The following is a 16,893-nucleotide window of genomic DNA, read 5'->3' as shown; positions in this document are numbered from 1 at the left end:
GGTGGGAAGCGATGAAAAGGACGGGAAACATGAGGTGACAGCCAACGCTTATGCAGGTACGTATGTCGGGCTTTCCAAAACTCGTCGCGTCCTCGGTGATTTGTGGATTTGGTAACACGTCGTCCCGGCCTTCACCTTGAACCCACGTTTATTATGTAGACGCGGTTGCGGGTTTACAATCTCGACGCCGGTCAGCCAGGGAGGCCACTGCAACTCCCTGTGAACTCGGCGATCACGGCGTCTTGTGGTCCGGCCATGTGCTCGTCCAATGTCTCCGATGTTGAGGTTGTCGAGTGAAGAAGGGGAGCTCCACTGGAACTGGCCGACGGGAGGCCCCGCCGGTGCCGGAACCGAGGAGCTCCGCAGCATTCCGCTCCCAGTTGCGGAGCGGGAGTCGAGGTCACATCAATGAGGATGGATAGGAGGAGAGGGAGTGCGGGGATGGAGATCGAGCGGTGGGGTGAATGGCTCGTTTGTCCCGCAGCCGTCACGGAGGGTCCGAGCTTTGGTGGTTCGGCTGTGGAACGCTGCAGCGCAGTTGTCTTTGCCAATGCGGGGGACTTCCCTGTTGTTTGTGACGGCGCACGCACGGCGGCACACACACGGCAGTACTTGACGGGCACTACACGTACGGTATGAGGAGGCCGTCACGGTCTGACTGGGCTTCCGTCTCACCACCACGTCGGACCAGAACTTGGTTGATCTCGACACTGAGAACAGTTGAATCATCGCAGTTCATAGGTATCAGAGATTTTACTCTCTATACTATACCCAAGTGAATACTCTGACTTGTGAAAACACACGTACATATGTATCAGTTGTTGGGACGCTACGATAACCAGATCCTACCTTCTTCTGGACTGAATCAGGCATCGGGCGTGCATTGATTGTCAGCTGCTGGGCTGCGAGCGAGGGGTTGCAAGGGGTAGTATCGGCGAGGAGGAGATATGGTGCGCCGACGAAACGGTGATCATGGTGAGACGATTTGGTTTGGACCTCGTTTCTTTTCTTCTAGTGGCCCATTTTGACTCTGAGGGCGGACGTTCGTCTCGGGATTCTTGTTTTCTCGACATTCAAGTTGTCCATGGCTTTAGTTGCAGCACGTAGGGTGGTCGAATTGATCAAGTGGGTAGGTCGCTCCCCGTCAAACACCAGACGACATTGCAACAGAAGAGAAGTGATAGGAAACAACGACACAAGACATCAAACAAGATTGGCAGGGAGAGAACCTCCAGGCCGCCGGGGCCGCGCATTTTCTCACTTGCATCGCGTCGCATGGCATCGTCGCTTCCCGGCGCCAGACAGGTCGTCTTTTATCCCCCTTCCAATGCAGTTCGCGCTCCTAGGCCCCCCTCTCGCTCATGTGTGTCTCTGTCTCTGAGTGGCGTGAAGAGTCAATCGGAGCATCGGATATCTTTTTAAAGACTACCTATCCTATCCACTTTATTCCTTCTTCTGCCGCAACGCTACTGTCTAGGCTGCCAGTCATCACATACTCATCACGGCAGCAACATCGTCTTTGACGCCAGACTTGGAACAGAACAGGATCCTGGGAGTTTCAGAGCTTTTACGCAGAACTTGTGCTTCCCACATCGTCCTCGCTGAACACGTATGTACATGCTCCCGGAATCCTTTGTCGTCGTCTTACTCTGCTGCCAACCTTCCACTTGTCACCCAATCCCGTTCCTCCATCATTCTCGCGAGAAACCCTTGGTCGGGTGTAAGAGATTGAGAGGTCTTCCGGTGCCCAGAAAAACGCGGTCCTTGTTGCCTTCGTCCCCTGGTCCTGTCGGTCACCTCAAGTCGGATTATCATCCCCCTGTTTCTCGCTCTGCTGGTTCCCGTTGCCAGTGTGCCCCCCTCCCCCCCTGTCATGCCCATGTGTAATATGCCTACATGCTGCGTACTCGGAACGATGTCTGGGCTGACCACAAGCGCTGGGGTGGTTTTCGATCCTCCAGCGCGAGGGGCAATTCTCGTTAGGTCAACATCAGGCCTCAATTCCATCCGGCCTGTATAGCCCACCACGAAGCTGCACAAGTGCTCACTCGATTCGGACTAGACGTGCATTCGACTGCACCCATCCTGCAACGAGCCTGCATTAGACACGACTTAGACGAGCCCAATCGTACTTGGTCGAGCCGGAAACCCATCCACGCCATCGACATCCATTCTCCTTGCTACCCAACCAAGCTCAACCATCTGGCCGTCGTCTAGCCTTCCGTCGAATTGCCGCTACTGCCAGACCTCCCTCTCAGGCCTCATCTCTCACACAGTCTCTAGTCCATATCGGCGAATGCTGCCTTGCTGAGGCTGATGCAGGGACGAATGGACCGAAGGGAGCGGATGGAGTCTTTCCATCACGTTCATGCCCGCCCCAGCATGTCTATGCCTAAGCACATGCCCATGTCCATGCCACTGGGCACCCCAAGGCGCGAAAGACGCACCAGGGACCCAGAAACGCCAGAAGAAGAAGAAGACTCTTCGCCCTTTCCTGATGTTGATTGGCCACCCGAAGACGATCTATCCTCTGCCCCGTCGCCTCATGGGAGACACCAGGACTCAGACGACTTCTCCGACCATACAAGACCTTATCCTCGCCATACAAGGGCCCCAAGCGTTGAGGAATTATCGTCCACTGCGCGCTCTTCGTCATCTTTCATTGACATAGGTCGCCCTACCCGGCCCCGAGTATCTCACAGTGCTGGCATGCACCTTCGTGACGACGACACTTTTCCTCCAGAAGCAAGACTCCGTCGGCCATCCGTTCTCTACGACGAAGACGCAGAAGAGATCTTTGTACCCCGTTCTATCATGGACAACAGATCGCGGCCGGCGAGCCGTGCCTATGATTCCCGCTCACGGTCCAGAAGTCGCTACGACGCACCGCGTAATAGAAGTCCATCAACAAATCGACAGCGTTCTATGCCAGACTCGAAATGGTCTCCAAGGTCGTCATCCGATAGAGAAACTCAGCTCACTGATCATTCTGGTGGTGACGAAAAGCTCGTTCACTATGGCATCCCTCATGCGCCGCCTGCTCCGCCCTCAGTTCACGAGCGTCCGAGCCGCAAGCTACCTACGCCGGAGGTAGGGGAATCAAGGCCCTACGGGTATGCGCCCGCAAGCCGCCCTCGTTCACCGTCCCGCGTTCGTGCGCCATCGAGATCTCGCGCACAATCCAGACCTCGTGATCAGTCTAGACCTGCTTCACCTTCTCGCCGCCGTTCACCCTCAAGGCATGGCTCGCCATCTCGGGCTCAATCTCGGTCCAGGCCGTCTTCTCCATCACGAGGTGCTTCGCGGGCTCCTTCGCGGGCTCCTTCCATGAGGCGGGCGCTTATCAGAACCTCAGGAGCCCTTGATCACCAAGCTTTGGATGATGAAGAATCCGATGCGGAAGATGTCTATGTACAGGACTTTTCGGATGACCTACGGTCCCACCCTAGGCTTCAGAGGTGAGATTTATTTGCCATTGAGAGTAGCTGCCTATTAAGAGTGCCATTAACTAAGCTTGCTAGGCCTTCAAGGCAAGACTATGAGTCTGACGAGTTTTTCCCCGGCCCTTCATCTTCGAGGAATCAATATTACCCCAGTGAAGCATATCCCAACCCGGGACTCAAACGCGCTAACACGTATCATGACGTTCCGAGAGGTTCGTCGAAATCATACGCTCGAGAGAGCTTTGGCAAAGCGTTAGTTTCAGTTTTCGACCCTTTGTCTTTTTTTTTTTTTTCCGTTTCTTTCTAATAAGTAGAGTATCTAACTTGCTGCACAGTGGTTCCTGCAAACAATGCGGTGGCCAATCAGGAGAAGTAGCTCACAAGCTGCCGGACTGCGATCATCGTTGGTGCAGTCTGTGCCTCGAACAAGGCTTCTTGTCATTCATGGATGATCATGTAGGGAAACCTCCAATGTGCTGCAAGCGTTATATCTCGCCTCAGCTCGTGGACGATCTGTTTGATCCCATCTTCAAGAAGGACTGGGACAGAAAGTTTGTTCATTCCTCAATCTTTGCGAGTGGGCGTCCTCGTAGCTTGGTCTGTCCGGAACCGAAGTGCGGTACACCTATCGGAGACCAGGATATACACCTCGATCGAGATGGGAGGGAGTTTGGTGAATGTCGCTACTGCCGTACAGAGGTCTGTGTTGGCTGCAGTGGGCGGTGGCATAAATCACTTCAATGCCCACCAGATGCCATGCCTCATTGCAGTCGATGTAGAAAAAAGCTTCTGCCTGGAGAACCCGGTCGCAACTATACCACTTGGTAAGACAGCGGCCTTCTACTCTTATTGGACAGCTGAATTGCTAATCTTCACAAATAGCCAATGCAATACGCGTTGCTGCACGGTCTGTGGCTTGCGGTGGAAAAAGTGTGACTGCCCTTTCTTCAATATCGAAGGAAACGAACCGCTTGATACACTGTTTACAGCTGACCCTCGATCGAATCCGTTTACCTATGCAATGCAGCTGGAGTCTGACGCACAGTCTCCGCGAACGTACCGTTCAAATGGCGGGCATTCACGGCCCGTGGCTGCGGTGCACAGTCGACCCCAAAGCTACGAAGAAAGACCGGTGATGGATCGTCTGCGAGAAAAACGTAGCGATGATCCTCTCAGCCGTAGGTTCCATGTTCCCGGGGAATTCGAAGAGTATGACGAGCGAGAAGTGGACGACGACTATCGCAGAGGAAGGGATGACAGAGATCGTCCTTTGAAACCCGTAAACTATGTCCGTCGACCTGACATGGCTGTGCCGCCGCCTCTAGTTCACCGACATACGGCGCCGCCGCCTGCCCACTCGGTGTTTGAAAGACCAACAACTAACGCCTGGACGGACGCTATCATCCCACATGACTCTGACAGACGGCGTTCCCCTTCACCGGAAAGGTTGCGACCTCGAATGTCACGCCATGCATCACTTGAAAAGGAGAGGCTCCGGGCTCCGTCACTTCCTAGGCATGCCTATCCATCCGATAGGTGGGCAGATGTACCTCCCGAGCTTGGAGGTCAGTTCCGGCCCCGATCATTGGAGAGGCAGCGAACTTCATCACGACACCGAGATGCTTCTCCCGACATGCGCCACGCCCCTTCGTTTGAGAGAGACGCGATCCGCTCGGCCAGCAGGCGTAGAACGATGACACCGTCGCTCGAAAAGCGGAAGCTTGCAAGCAGATTTGATGCAGACACTAGACAAGGCCCCGGCTACTCTACCATGGCGGCTCCTCCTATGATGGCTGCACCACCCCCTTCCCACGCTGCTACTGCCCCGATTTCGTCTCGGTTTCCCGTCAGCGCGGCTCCACCGCCACCACCACCACCCCCTGGAATGAAGAGACACCTGACAGAAGATGACTTCTATACAACAAGTAGGAGCACTAGATCGTCGGACCGCGACAGGATGGCAACGCCTGCAAGACACCACTCGTACCACGAATCACCACAACAACCTCGGTACCCGGCGTATTACGAGGGCGGAATTCCGGCACGTACTCCAAGCGGGAGACGCCGGTCCGGCCAGGCGACGAAAGAACACGTCAAAGATGACCTCCCGCCGTCGGTCCTTGCTGGGCTAGGGGGTCCCAGCAAAGGTATGGAACGAGTGCAGGAATGGAACAAGTATGTTGAGCCTGGCCCTCCGCTGATTGAGGGTGTCTTACAGTCAAGTGCGTGATGCTGAATAGTTGCAGGGATGCCGGAGAGCGGATTAGGCACGTCAGGGCTCCTTATACAGGACGGAGTCGCGATGTCCGCGACAGGGATTGGGAGTAGGATGCCGTGGTAGTTATCATGTCTTTACTTTACGACGTTATGAGATGACATTTTTTGGACATTGGATATTTGACGAGACGAGATGAGCAGTTGGTTTGCGAGGCAAAAAGGTGATGAGAATTGATTGGCCATCCAACTATTTTTGAATTTAGGGAGCATAACGTTCGTGGCGGATGGTTCGAATTGATCTGGTTCTTAGGTATGTTCTGAACAGTCATGTCCACGTGTAGGTACCTCTACCTATGACAACAGGACACTCATCTGGAAAACAAAGTGGTGATGAGTACGACGGGTCTGGAACTGAATCAAAGTGAGCGTTTCATAATTCACGGCATGCGGCACTGCATGTCCATTCGGTAGCGATGTACTCAGCATCTACGGTATCATGACTTTTTGAGGTCACGGTACTGTAATGGTGGTGTGTACGGTTAGTTTGTGGTACTTCAGTACCTCAGCTTACTGTGACGAGGAAAGCCGGAAAATTGAAGGAGGCACGGAGACCGATGGAGAGAGTGATGGACGGAAGCTGAAGAGCTGCAGTGGATCAAAGTGGGAAAGGTTCCATGATTTGAACGGAGCGAGTGCTTGTGGGTCCGGTCTGCTTGATACTACCTCTACTCGCTGTACCGGACGATGGCAGTGAACTCAAAAAAAGAGTCGCCCGGGGACTAGAAGTACAGATCCAGGAAGTCTGTTAGAAGGGGTAGTAGAGCGTATGATTTTACCATACTTAAGAAAGAGGGTCACTAACGAATACCTCTTTAGAGGTACCTACTTACCTCTACTGTTGGGGGGACGAGGGTACAAGTGAGTAGCCTAGAGCCGGCGGTGTTCTAGCAAGAGCGGCGGCCGAAAAGAGAGAAAAGCGAGGAGGGTTTGAAGGAAAGAACTTTAGGAACGAACACTGCATTGTAAAGTAGCCGGCAGTCACAGTCTACATAGCCCGGGTACGTACTAGGTACCTTGTGAGAACTGCCAAGTAGGTACGGTTGTTGGGCGATCGATTGCTAAGCGGTTAGGAAGGCACGACCGTTGCAGGGCAAGAACGGTTGCTCCACCATTCATGGTTTACAACGGTTTCTGAGCAGAAGAAGAAAACCAAACCTGCCTCTGGGTTAAGTAAGGTCTTCTCCCCATATAGGCTGCGGTACTCTACTGGACTGGTAGGTACCTGGGTAGGTATGTAGTGTGTGTGATTGGTGAGCTGAGTGTCCAGGTGCAAGTGAGCGGTGGGGGAGAGAGGGAGAGGAAGAGGAATTCTCGATGCACTCGAAGAGTGAGAACTTGAAGGGACTCGGACAGGAAGGAGCTGGCGGTCACAGTCTAAGTAGAGGTACGAAGAAGCAAAGTGGGTCGTGAGGAGAGAAGCGATGAACCCGCCTCGAAGGAAAGAACACTGCACTACTACTCAACTCACTCAGACTGAACGCCTACGTTCACTCACTGCGCATACTAACTCCAAGTTGTGAAGGAGCACCCGACGGTAGAGGTATGGGTAGAGGTAGCCAGCAAGTGACCCGGCCCACCAACTGTCAGGATCGATACTGTAGATCGATGAACTTGTATTTAGAGGTATTCAAGTTGGCGGCAGTGCCATAAACTCGATGGCATCTGCCACAACAGTGAACAAAACAGAACTTCCTAACTTCGCACACTGCAGGCTACCTAATGAGCCTCTCGAGGTCACTGGACATTCAAAGTAGCTCTACTGATTGGTGGGCGGGAACGAAACAGATAAAGTACCTACTTATGAGCGCTTACTCTCATAACCGAAGCTGCTCTCTGGTAACTTTGAAGTGCTCGTTGATTTCCAAAGGTTCATTCGGTCAATTTGGAGTTGAGAAGTCCAGTCTCGTCCAGTTCAATGCACACTGACACCGCAAGTTTAAGTGGCGATCGGGTTGGAAGAAATGGCGCTGCTAATACAGTTACCCAAGTAGGTAGGTACCTACCTAGCTAGAAGCGACCTTTTAACATCATCTACCAGAAAAAGTGCCTTTGTCTTTAACCTTCCAAGATCTTTGGACTCCAAACGCCATGGTTGAAGAAACATCTTGCGTCGGTGGCGAGTTGTCGGCGAGTGTCTCAGGAGAAGAGGGCGCATGTAGGTTGTGTACTGTACCGTCGGTTTGGGTGAGTGCACATAGTGCTTTTCATTGTGATGCCGCAGTAGTGCACGTTATGATGTGGTACATATGAATTAGACTAGCTAACTAGCTGCCTTGAAGCAGTGCACGGGATGGAATATACTGTCGGTATCAAATGCTAACAGTTGAAACAAACAGGAAGATATATTCATCGTGGTGTATCATCAGATCAAACTCTTGCCCAGGCTACATGTTACAAGATTTCTTGAACACTCAACGCCGTTATCCCACTTCCTCCCACGCTTCCTTCCATGCTTCCTTCTTGCCCAAACTCCCTTTCCATGACAGTTCTAGCTTGGACATTGAATGGTGTGTGCACGTCACTAGTAATACATTGATCGGCGCTCGGAGGTGCCACTTGCAGACTCGCATGTAGACGGGTATGACAACCGATAGTGGTCGCTATTTGGTGGGGGTGTCAAACGGACCCTGTTGCGGTGTGATAAAATTGCTAACAATAGATGCTGTTGTGGCTTAATGAAGTCGTGTTAAATATGCGGGTGCCAGCATGACGGGGAAACCAGCAACAACAGATGACAAAGAAATGAAAAACAAAAGGGTATCAACAGAATTTCACAAGTCACTCGCTCCCCATATCAACACTCTCACGCCATTTCCTGACTGCCTCTCGCAGTATGCTTCCTGGGATTCTTTGGGCCTCCATGTTCTCCTTCTCTCGCCTTCGACCTATTCCCGAGCTAGCTTCCTTGCCGCCAGCCGTCCTTTGTCCTAAGCTTGGGTCCAAGTCTTCTATGACTTCACGAATGATTTCTTCTAGAGCTGACAAGATCACTGTCTTGCATTGTGATCTAGGAACCTCCTGGGGAACAACAAGCTCCCTAGGGCGATGGTAGGTGTCCTCTGGGTGCTGCTGGGACGACGTGCTGTCACTCCTCTCTCGCAGCTTGCTGGTTGAGCGCGAAGAGCAGTTGGAGCTTCCTTTGCTGATATCGCCGGCGGTGGCAATGACCTTCTCCACAGCTTCTACCAAGGCATCATCTGAGCTGAGTAATGTTTCTTCGATAAATTCATCCTTGATGTATGGATCGAAAGGGGAAGGCGACGGAAGTGTGGGTGCTGGGGAGGCAGCTACCGGCGTCATAGTGGCAGGCGTGTTCGGGCCACTACCAAAACTGGCCCTGACGAGACGACGATATCGTATTCGCGTAATCGTGAACGTAGTACTATCGGCGATGATGGCTGTGCTGACATCCACCCACTTCTCCGTGGCACTTTCAGACGAATTGGGGACCCACGTAGTAGGTGGTTCGGCTTCCATCGAGGCCTTAATCTGCTCCTTGAGGCCTTCTTGCGCCGGCATCGCCTGGAGTACGAAATCTGGATGGTAACTTTGCAGCCAACCAGCAGCATTCAATGGCCCATCCGCATCGACAGAAACGCGCGACGACTGCTCAAATGTATCGAATGCTGTACCAAACCCAGCGTTGGATAGGTATCCACTGCTCGATGGTGAACTCACTGCAGTTTCGAAAGAGGCAAGATAGTCAGGGAAAGGGATATCGACGTCAATGACTCCGTCATCGTTAATGGACGTCTTGACCGGAGACTCAAAGGCACCTGAAGGATCGGGAATCCGTTGTGGCTTCTGTCCGGGAGTGGTTTGGCCTGAGAAGCTTCGGTTCTCTCCAGGCACCGCAACGGGTGATTTTGGATTTCCCCTTTGATCCAGAGCGGCACGTGTTGGGACGTCCCCAGGCTGCCGCATAGAGCTCCTTCCAGGTGTTTGGGGTGACATGGGGGCTCTATCCGTGTCCTTCCTCATCGGAGAGGTTGTAGCTTCACTTTGCCCAATGCTGCCACTGCGAGGCTTTGCTGAGACGATGGAATCTCTTCTTCGCGTGCTCCATAAGCCGCTGATCACACTCCCCCACCTCGAAGTCTGTCGTTGCTCACTGGTCATAAAGCTCTGCGAACCTCCACTGCCAGACCGTGAGATACGCTTGAGGTCGTCGGCAGCAAGGCTGTTACTGCTGCCCGGTCGAGTACTAGCAAAAGAGTCGGCGCGATGGACCATGGCAAAATGAGCGATGCTCATTTCAGGGGTGATAGCTCCAGTTGTAGCAGCACTACTTTTCTGCATGGTCAGGTCGTTGCCTCGGATGGGAAGATGGGTCGTCCGTATCGAACTAGCGTCGGAAGCTCGCCTCTCGTGCCTCGATTCCATACTCAAGTGCGCCAAGTTAGTCGGAACTGCGGCAGCACGTGCGCCTTGCGATTGCAAGCTAAAATTCCGCGAGTGACATGCTCGCCCGGGACCCGTACGGCGGTTGATCCTCCTCCGTAGCGACTCCTCCTTAAGGATAGGCACAACAAGCGACGGGGGAGACTGCGAAAATGTCCCGAATGAAGCAGCGGTACTTGGCCGATGTGGACGGACACCGGGGACCTGTTGGGATGCCGGCAAAAATGCAGCCAATAAGAAGAGTAATCTTCGCGCAACGCTTTTATCTTGGGCCACAATAATAGTCCGATTGGGAACCGACGCATCTACGTCCATGCGCCCTTTCTGCTGTATACAATAGCGACGCCGATAGGATGGGGGACTTAGTGCCTGCAGCCAGTCGGTGTGTGTCGCAAGAAAGCCTGTAAGTAAGTTAAAAAAGAAGCCCTGCTCTTTGCCGCCAGCCCATCTGGCCACCCAACGAGCTTCCTCCCGCCAAATGGGCCATCGGTTCTGTCCAGTGACAACTCGCGCCGCTCGAATACCATCGATTATCCTGGCCTTGGCGTAGTCCGTTTCCCGGCTGATGTGTCGATTCTCGAGAAGACAGTTTGGAGGTAGTGTAACGTGTTTTGCATTTGTCTTGGGTGGTTTGGGTGGAGGTGGATCGCCGCTGCGCCGTCCAGCTTTTGATTGGCTTTGTGCGATCTGAGAGGGGATGTAAGCCGGAAGAGGATCAGGGGAAGCAAAATCCGCCTGTAGAAGCATCGATAATATGACCTTGGCAACGACAGATTGCAGCTGATTCAGCGTCCTCATAATTATGTCCCAATGTTGTGTGATAACATCGATTTGGTCTTCAGTGTCACTGCCGAAAGTCGTCTCAAAAGACTCAAATCCATACCCTCCCTGGCCAACCATAGTCCAACCCGAGGGTCGTATTGAATTAAGGGAAGAAGGAAACGAATCCTGTTCTTGGTAAGAACTGGATTCCCGAAAACCTTGCCTCGACGTTGTGGTGGGCGTGTAATGAGGGGAAGACTGAGGAAGGTTGATTACCAATGCAACCGCATACATGGGAGTTCTCTTCTGTTTGGGCTGCGCCTTTTTCTTTTTATTTCTGACATCCTCGGCGGCCTGTGGGAACGGGTAACCCGTGCTTTGTTCGGTAAAGGAGGAACGAGGACTGATCATATCTTCCTCAACAGGTAGACTCACGGGAAACAGTCTCGTGACGAGGACTCGCTTACGATCTGGCACACGATTTGCTGAAGTAGCGCTCTGAGCTCCGGCATAAGACGGCATGGTCTCCGACGAAAATGATTGTGAGAGCCGACTCGACCTCATACTTGCCCTCCCCATGGAGCTCTGCCTGTCAGCAAACGCTGAACCGGAGTCGGTCTGTTTGGCTTCTGTCGGTACCACGTGAACCTTTGTCGATGTTCCTTTGTATGCCATGAGTTCAGAATTGCCGAAGATGCAGCTGGAGAAGGTGGCAAGTTCCTCGCGATACTCGCGCATGTGGCGTTGGGAGTCGGATTCGAAGTGACCATGGCCCGGAGTTCGGCCAAGGGAACTTCGATTCTCAAAAGCACCTTGTCGTGTTTTGGGGCTGTTGGACTGGATGACCATAGGACGTTGTGTATGGCTGATGCTGGGCTTCCGCGGGGAGGTCGGGTTGCGGCGGCTATCTTGAACAGAATGGAGGGATGAAGGACCGCCCTTCAACGGGTTGCTTTGAACGGTAGGCGGCGACTGGCTGTCGTAGAGAAGGGAAGAGGTGAGGGAGCCTAGAGCATCCTGCATAACGATGACGCGAACGTCGCGCACATCGAGCTCAATGCTGCCATTGTAGTCGTAGGCATTGGTCGAGGGGCTCGCAGTGACAGAAGAGACGCTTGATAGGGGGAAAACGTCGTTAAGACGCTGTTCGAACAAGTCCTGCGGATCGGGAAAGAGAAGATTTCGAGTGTGTATGTCTTCTTGAACGGAATCTAGGGAGGTGATAGATTTGTAGGAAGCTGTTTGGGCGGAAGCGGTATCTCCGGCGCCCGACACAGCACCGAGGTTAAAGAGTTTCCCGAGCATTCTTTGGGGAAGAAAAGATGGAGCTGACAGTTTTGTTCGACTTTGTATAAACAGTCAGTCCAAGGCGAGAATGGTCAAGATGCAGACAAGTCACGGAGTGATCGTCTTCAACAGCATCCTCTAGGGGCGGTCAGCCGAAGGGGTTGCATTCTCAGCGGTGCGGTCGCCATACGGAAGAGTGATGAGAGTAAGGATATCAACAAAACAAGTAGAAGGGATGAGTCGTCCTCATAAGCAGATGACTTGATTCCGTGGGATTCGGCGCAAAGATCAAATACCAGACAGACAAATTGTCTTGAAGCTTTTCAACAATCCTCGTGCGGACTGGGTCGGACTGGTTGTCCACTGATGAACAGGGCTAAGAAGCCTCAGACAGTTGATCTACTGCGTTGTGCGCGTGAAAAGATGGAAAAGGAAAGCAATCGGCATCCCAGAGTTGATGACGATGGACTTGTCGATAGCTAGACGGTGGTGCGTGGCCTTGACGACCGACACCCACGACCGACGAGGAACGGAGGAAGAACGGGGGCGCGAGACGAGATCGTGGGTGATCTGGGCTAGTCTAGGACTGGATCCGGACGTCGCGGCTCCTCGGTCGCAAAAAGTGGTGAGGCGCTCCGAGGAAACGCAGTGAGTGGATGGGATAGAATGGGCCCAGTGAGCCAAGGATCTGCCAGGTATATAGCGTATATAGCGGCGGCCACTAAGTCTCGGCAGTGAAGTGTGGTATGTATGCTATGGACGCAGTTAGGTACACTCGATACTGTATACACACTGCAGATTGTGGATGAGGCTATTCGGGACAGGGACGGGGGCCGAGAAACGGACGGGAAGTGGAAGTCATTGGAAACTTACCGAGTTGTGAAAGTAACAGGGCAATGTTAGGGTATGGTAATCGGTAATCCACGACGACCAGGTTCCTCTTGATTCGAACAAGATGGATGGCACGCGTGCGGGGCACCTGGAGGAGCAGGGACGGTGGAATGACAGCTGCTGTTTCCTCTGTTTTCTTACAGACACGTTGCGACGACAGGGAGCTTAAGTACCTCGCCAGTTTGTTGTTGTTGTTGTTTTTGTTGTTTTTGTTGTTGTTGTTGTAATGTGTAGTCGAGACCAAGACTCCCCGCCGAGACTCGCAGAGGACCGATTGCCCACTCGAATGGAACCTGCGGGGGTTCGGAATGGCGGTGACGACGTGTGAAATCCGGTCGAGGCTCCCACGCCCCTTCTTCAGGTTCCAGCTCAACGAATTCAAAAGCCCACGCGGGCCCCAAGACCTAGGTAGCCCAGGTCAAGAACCGCACTCACTGCAATGTCACACTGGGAAGTCGCACTGGAGTCGCACTGGCAGCCCGGGTACTTGGCAGCACTTTGCAGCGCACCGCAACGCCGAGGGGTCCCCAACACCCGCCTCGCTCTGCACCAGCCTCCAACGGAACTGAACCTCAAGGCTTCCTTGAACTCGAGGCTCCAGCAAAGCCTCGATGCAATAGGGCGAAACACAATGGGCCTTCTGGCAATTAGGGTTGAATTTGTTGCGAAGAGGACTGCGCAACCCTACCCGAAACGGATCAAGTGACCTCACTGACACTCGAGTCCAGTATGCCCGGGAAAGCGCCCTCAAGTGATCGCTGCGCTCGGCGGACACTGAGGTGGTGGCACATATCAGCACTACGTGATCGATACCTCAGATCTTCACAACAGGCATTGTCTATGCAAAGTACTCTTGAGTACCGGAAGTTAGCTGCATGTACTATGCAGTACTATGTAGGTTTCTGTACGACATCTGGACTCTGCGTCCCCACCAAAAGCCCACCTCCGCTCCAGCCGATGACCCCTCCCCAGTCCCGTCTCTACATATCCTTGCTGTCGTCCAGATGCCGAAGAGCTCGACATTGAAATTCAATTGTATGTCCATCCACTTCTACAGACTGGCCCACACCGGCGCCTGGCAAATAACTTTACATGGTACATTGTATGCCTGGAATCCAAAGCGTTTCTCATCCCGACCACGTCAACCAAGCAGCTAAACCGCTTGCTTCAGTTTCGCACACGACGTTGAGGCGGCTTCGATCGCCGAGGACTGTGGTCTCAGATCCGCGAGGACCGAACTCGGGCCCTGCCTGGTACCTGGAGCTAGCCGGCGTGATCCAATGTCGAAATGGGCGTCCTGAGGTGAACTACGTACCTAGGTAGGTATGTAGCTTTTCTCTACCCTAGGTCGCGCTTATGGGACCGCGTCCTTATTTCACGACTGCACACGACTGCAACCCAGGTGGGCTGTTGGACGATCAAGTCTGGCAACGTTATATTACATACCGCTATCGGCCACCCCTCGCAATACTTTAACCCCGGGATTGTTCCGCATCAGCTGCTACACTACAGCTTGTCCTGACACGTCTGCCGTCACATGATGGGAACTCTTCGACGTAGGCATTTCGAAACCGTGGTCTATAGCATCCCGCATGCTTGCCGAGACCTGACTTCACCAGTTATACCTTCCAAGATCTGGGAGCATCGGGAAGAAAGAACACGGGATCTCGCTTCAATTTCGACTACAGCATGAAACTTGCCATTATCCGATGTGACTCGCAGTCTACATGCTCGCTTTCAAAAGAACGTCCAAGTGGAGACCCCATCTGAGCAGCGATTCAAAGACATGCCTTACCCGCCCGATACTACATTAGATCTAGATTTGTCAAATTTGTCTCACCTTTCACAACGGGAAGAGCTCATCTTCCACCAGCTCGACGTATCCCTCACGTGCCCACACAACCACATCAATAAAAAAAAATAAAAAATAAAAGGGCCCCTCCCTTCCCCCTCGCGAGCTCCAAGGCCGATGGATTTACACAGGTCCCAGGCCCTTGCGACATGCACAACCAATGGCACACCAACCAATAGAATGACAAGAAGGCGTATGAATATCACCCAAGGAGGAAACCAAGGCTGACGTGATCGTCAAGGCTCGTCAGTAGTGTACGGAGTTCTAATTTCCCCCGCCTGGACGAACTGTATTAGCTACCCCTCATTGATGTTGCTCGAGTTTACTTGCAGCAAAGAGATTTTCACAGTGTGATGGGGAAACTATGTACATCACAGTCAGAGAGGTACACTTCTGCTGGAACGCAAGTTGTTAGCGTGTTTTTTCGGGGGTGGCAAAGAACATTATTCTTGGAACAAGAAATAGTCGATTGGTCCTCAGCGCATTCCCTGTTTCTTGTAGAGCCACTGTACCCAGTTGACAAGTCACATCCCAGCAGAGGTGTACAGGTGCAACCGCAGAGCCTCTTCTTCAAACCCTCCGCTCCGCCCTCTTGGGTTTTCTTATTATGTGCCGCTTTTGCCCGGCCATCAGGGTCTCATCCGAAAACTCCAACTTACATAATGTCTACCACCCTTCGGCATCCGCGAAACGAAATCAGGAGGCGAAGATGGCGCTGAAAATCAGATACCAAGTCAGGTATGTACATCAACAGTTGGGGTACGCCCCTGCAGGTGTGTGCCGTTTGATGTTCGTTTCTCGTTTTTGTAGAAACACCTGTTATTTCAAAGACTGCCTTATCCAAAAACCCCTCTTTTACCAAGGATTCGACTGCCCGCAGTCCCTCTGGTGTAGTGTACATATATACTAGGTATGTCGGCAATGTGCAATTGCAACGATTGACGGCCCGAAATCGTATTACTCTATCAATAAGGGTCCGACACTAGCGGGAGGGAGGGCACACTTACACAATCGGACCCACTTTCAAAGCCCCGCGGCGGTGGTCCAGTGACCAAAAGGCCTACGTCTGGTCTGCGCACAGCTCCTTCTTTTGCAAAGCCTCACTGTTTGCAAAGATTCTGGGCTGCCGGCATTGAGAAATTGCATTAACAGGGGTTTGTACTGTACTCCCCACCTCGCCGCCCCCTTCCTGTGTTGATCACTCCGTTTCACTGGTCAACTGTCTCTCATCTATACTACTACTGGACCCCAACACATTAGTACAATCTTCATCTTCAACCCCCACGCTGGTACGTGTGCATGAGGACGTTGTCGCTGTTGAGTCGTTTGAATCGAACAAATATTTTCTTCAACACATGGTCTGGTGTACATAAGATGCAGACACAAACGTCTATGCAGAACATCGTACATATACAGTATGTCAAGTGAGGAGATATACATATCATATAGATTGACACGCAGCACATGTGCAGACAACAGCATATTAGATGCGAGACCCAGCAAATACCCACTTCGCACATAGAGTATGGCTACCGTACGTAAACTCGGGAAACCGAGATGAGACAAGACAGGGTCGAAGGTGTTAATCAACCGCATACACCCACACAGCACATTGGGCATATATTGATGCTATTTTACACTTTCAACCCTTCGTTGTGCCTGCTTTCCCTAATCGCAAATTCGCGAGTTTACACGGTAAGGGAGCTCTATCTGGGCATATGCTTAATGCCAGTATGTCGGTGCGCGTTACCTTCAAGACGAATGTTGTGAAGCGTCCAAGATGATTTTCGAGGTAGGATGAATTGCTAATTTTCTCCCAAGTCCTTATCCAGACAAGTGGAAAATATATTTTATCATTCACAACCACGTTTATCACCTAGAATTACTATACGTTTATCTGGTAGATTGTGGCTTACTTGCTTGCTTGCTTGCTTGCGCATGTGTGCCGTTAGAACCAGAAAGAGGCAGGCTGGCAAGCGA

General features: G+C 52.4%; 4 protein-coding genes across 4 annotated transcripts; 3 read left to right on the top strand and 1 right to left on the bottom strand.

The window, feature by feature from the left end:
• Positions 1-2,267: 2,267 nt before the first annotated feature.
• NEUTE1DRAFT_78711 (uncharacterized protein) lies at positions 2,268-6,038 on the top strand (the record flags this gene model as incomplete). Its single annotated transcript, XM_009851020.1, has 6 exons — positions 2,268-3,458; positions 3,522-3,695; positions 3,779-4,142; positions 4,326-4,350; positions 4,433-5,618; positions 5,690-6,038. 6 exons carry the CDS (start codon positions 2,317-2,319, stop codon positions 5,769-5,771), a joined length of 2,973 nt encoding a protein of 990 aa, XP_009849322.1.
• A 2,280-nt stretch (positions 6,039-8,318) lies between these two features.
• NEUTE1DRAFT_60026 (uncharacterized protein) lies at positions 8,319-12,188 on the bottom strand (the record flags this gene model as incomplete). The annotated part of the gene is made up of 2 exons (XM_009851019.1): positions 8,319-11,787; positions 11,857-12,188. The coding sequence occupies 2 exons, from the start codon at positions 12,186-12,188 to the stop codon at positions 8,499-8,501; spliced, it is 3,621 nt and encodes a 1,206-aa protein (XP_009849321.1).
• Positions 12,189-12,633: 445 nt separating this feature from the next.
• NEUTE1DRAFT_99221 (uncharacterized protein) lies at positions 12,634-13,053 on the top strand (the record flags this gene model as incomplete). Its single annotated transcript, XM_009851018.1, has 2 exons — positions 12,634-12,818; positions 12,969-13,053. The coding sequence occupies 2 exons, from the start codon at positions 12,634-12,636 to the stop codon at positions 13,051-13,053; spliced, it is 270 nt and encodes an 89-aa protein (XP_009849320.1).
• Positions 13,054-15,520: 2,467 nt separating this feature from the next.
• Positions 15,521-16,499, top strand: NEUTE1DRAFT_40279 (uncharacterized protein; the record flags this gene model as incomplete). Its single annotated transcript, XM_009850544.1, has 4 exons — positions 15,521-15,651; positions 15,777-15,803; positions 16,236-16,328; positions 16,436-16,499. The coding sequence occupies 4 exons, from the start codon at positions 15,521-15,523 to the stop codon at positions 16,497-16,499; spliced, it is 315 nt and encodes a 104-aa protein (XP_009848846.1).
• Positions 16,500-16,893: the final 394 nt, after the last annotated feature.

Source organism: Neurospora tetrasperma (genome assembly GCF_000213175.1).
Source record: "Neurospora tetrasperma FGSC 2508 unplaced genomic scaffold NEUTE1scaffold_2, whole genome shotgun sequence".
In the NCBI taxonomy this organism is placed as follows: Eukaryota; Fungi; Ascomycota; class Sordariomycetes; order Sordariales; family Sordariaceae; genus Neurospora; species Neurospora tetrasperma.
The sequence above is the reverse complement of the archived record's forward strand: the minus strand, read 5'-3'. Positions and strand labels throughout refer to the sequence as shown.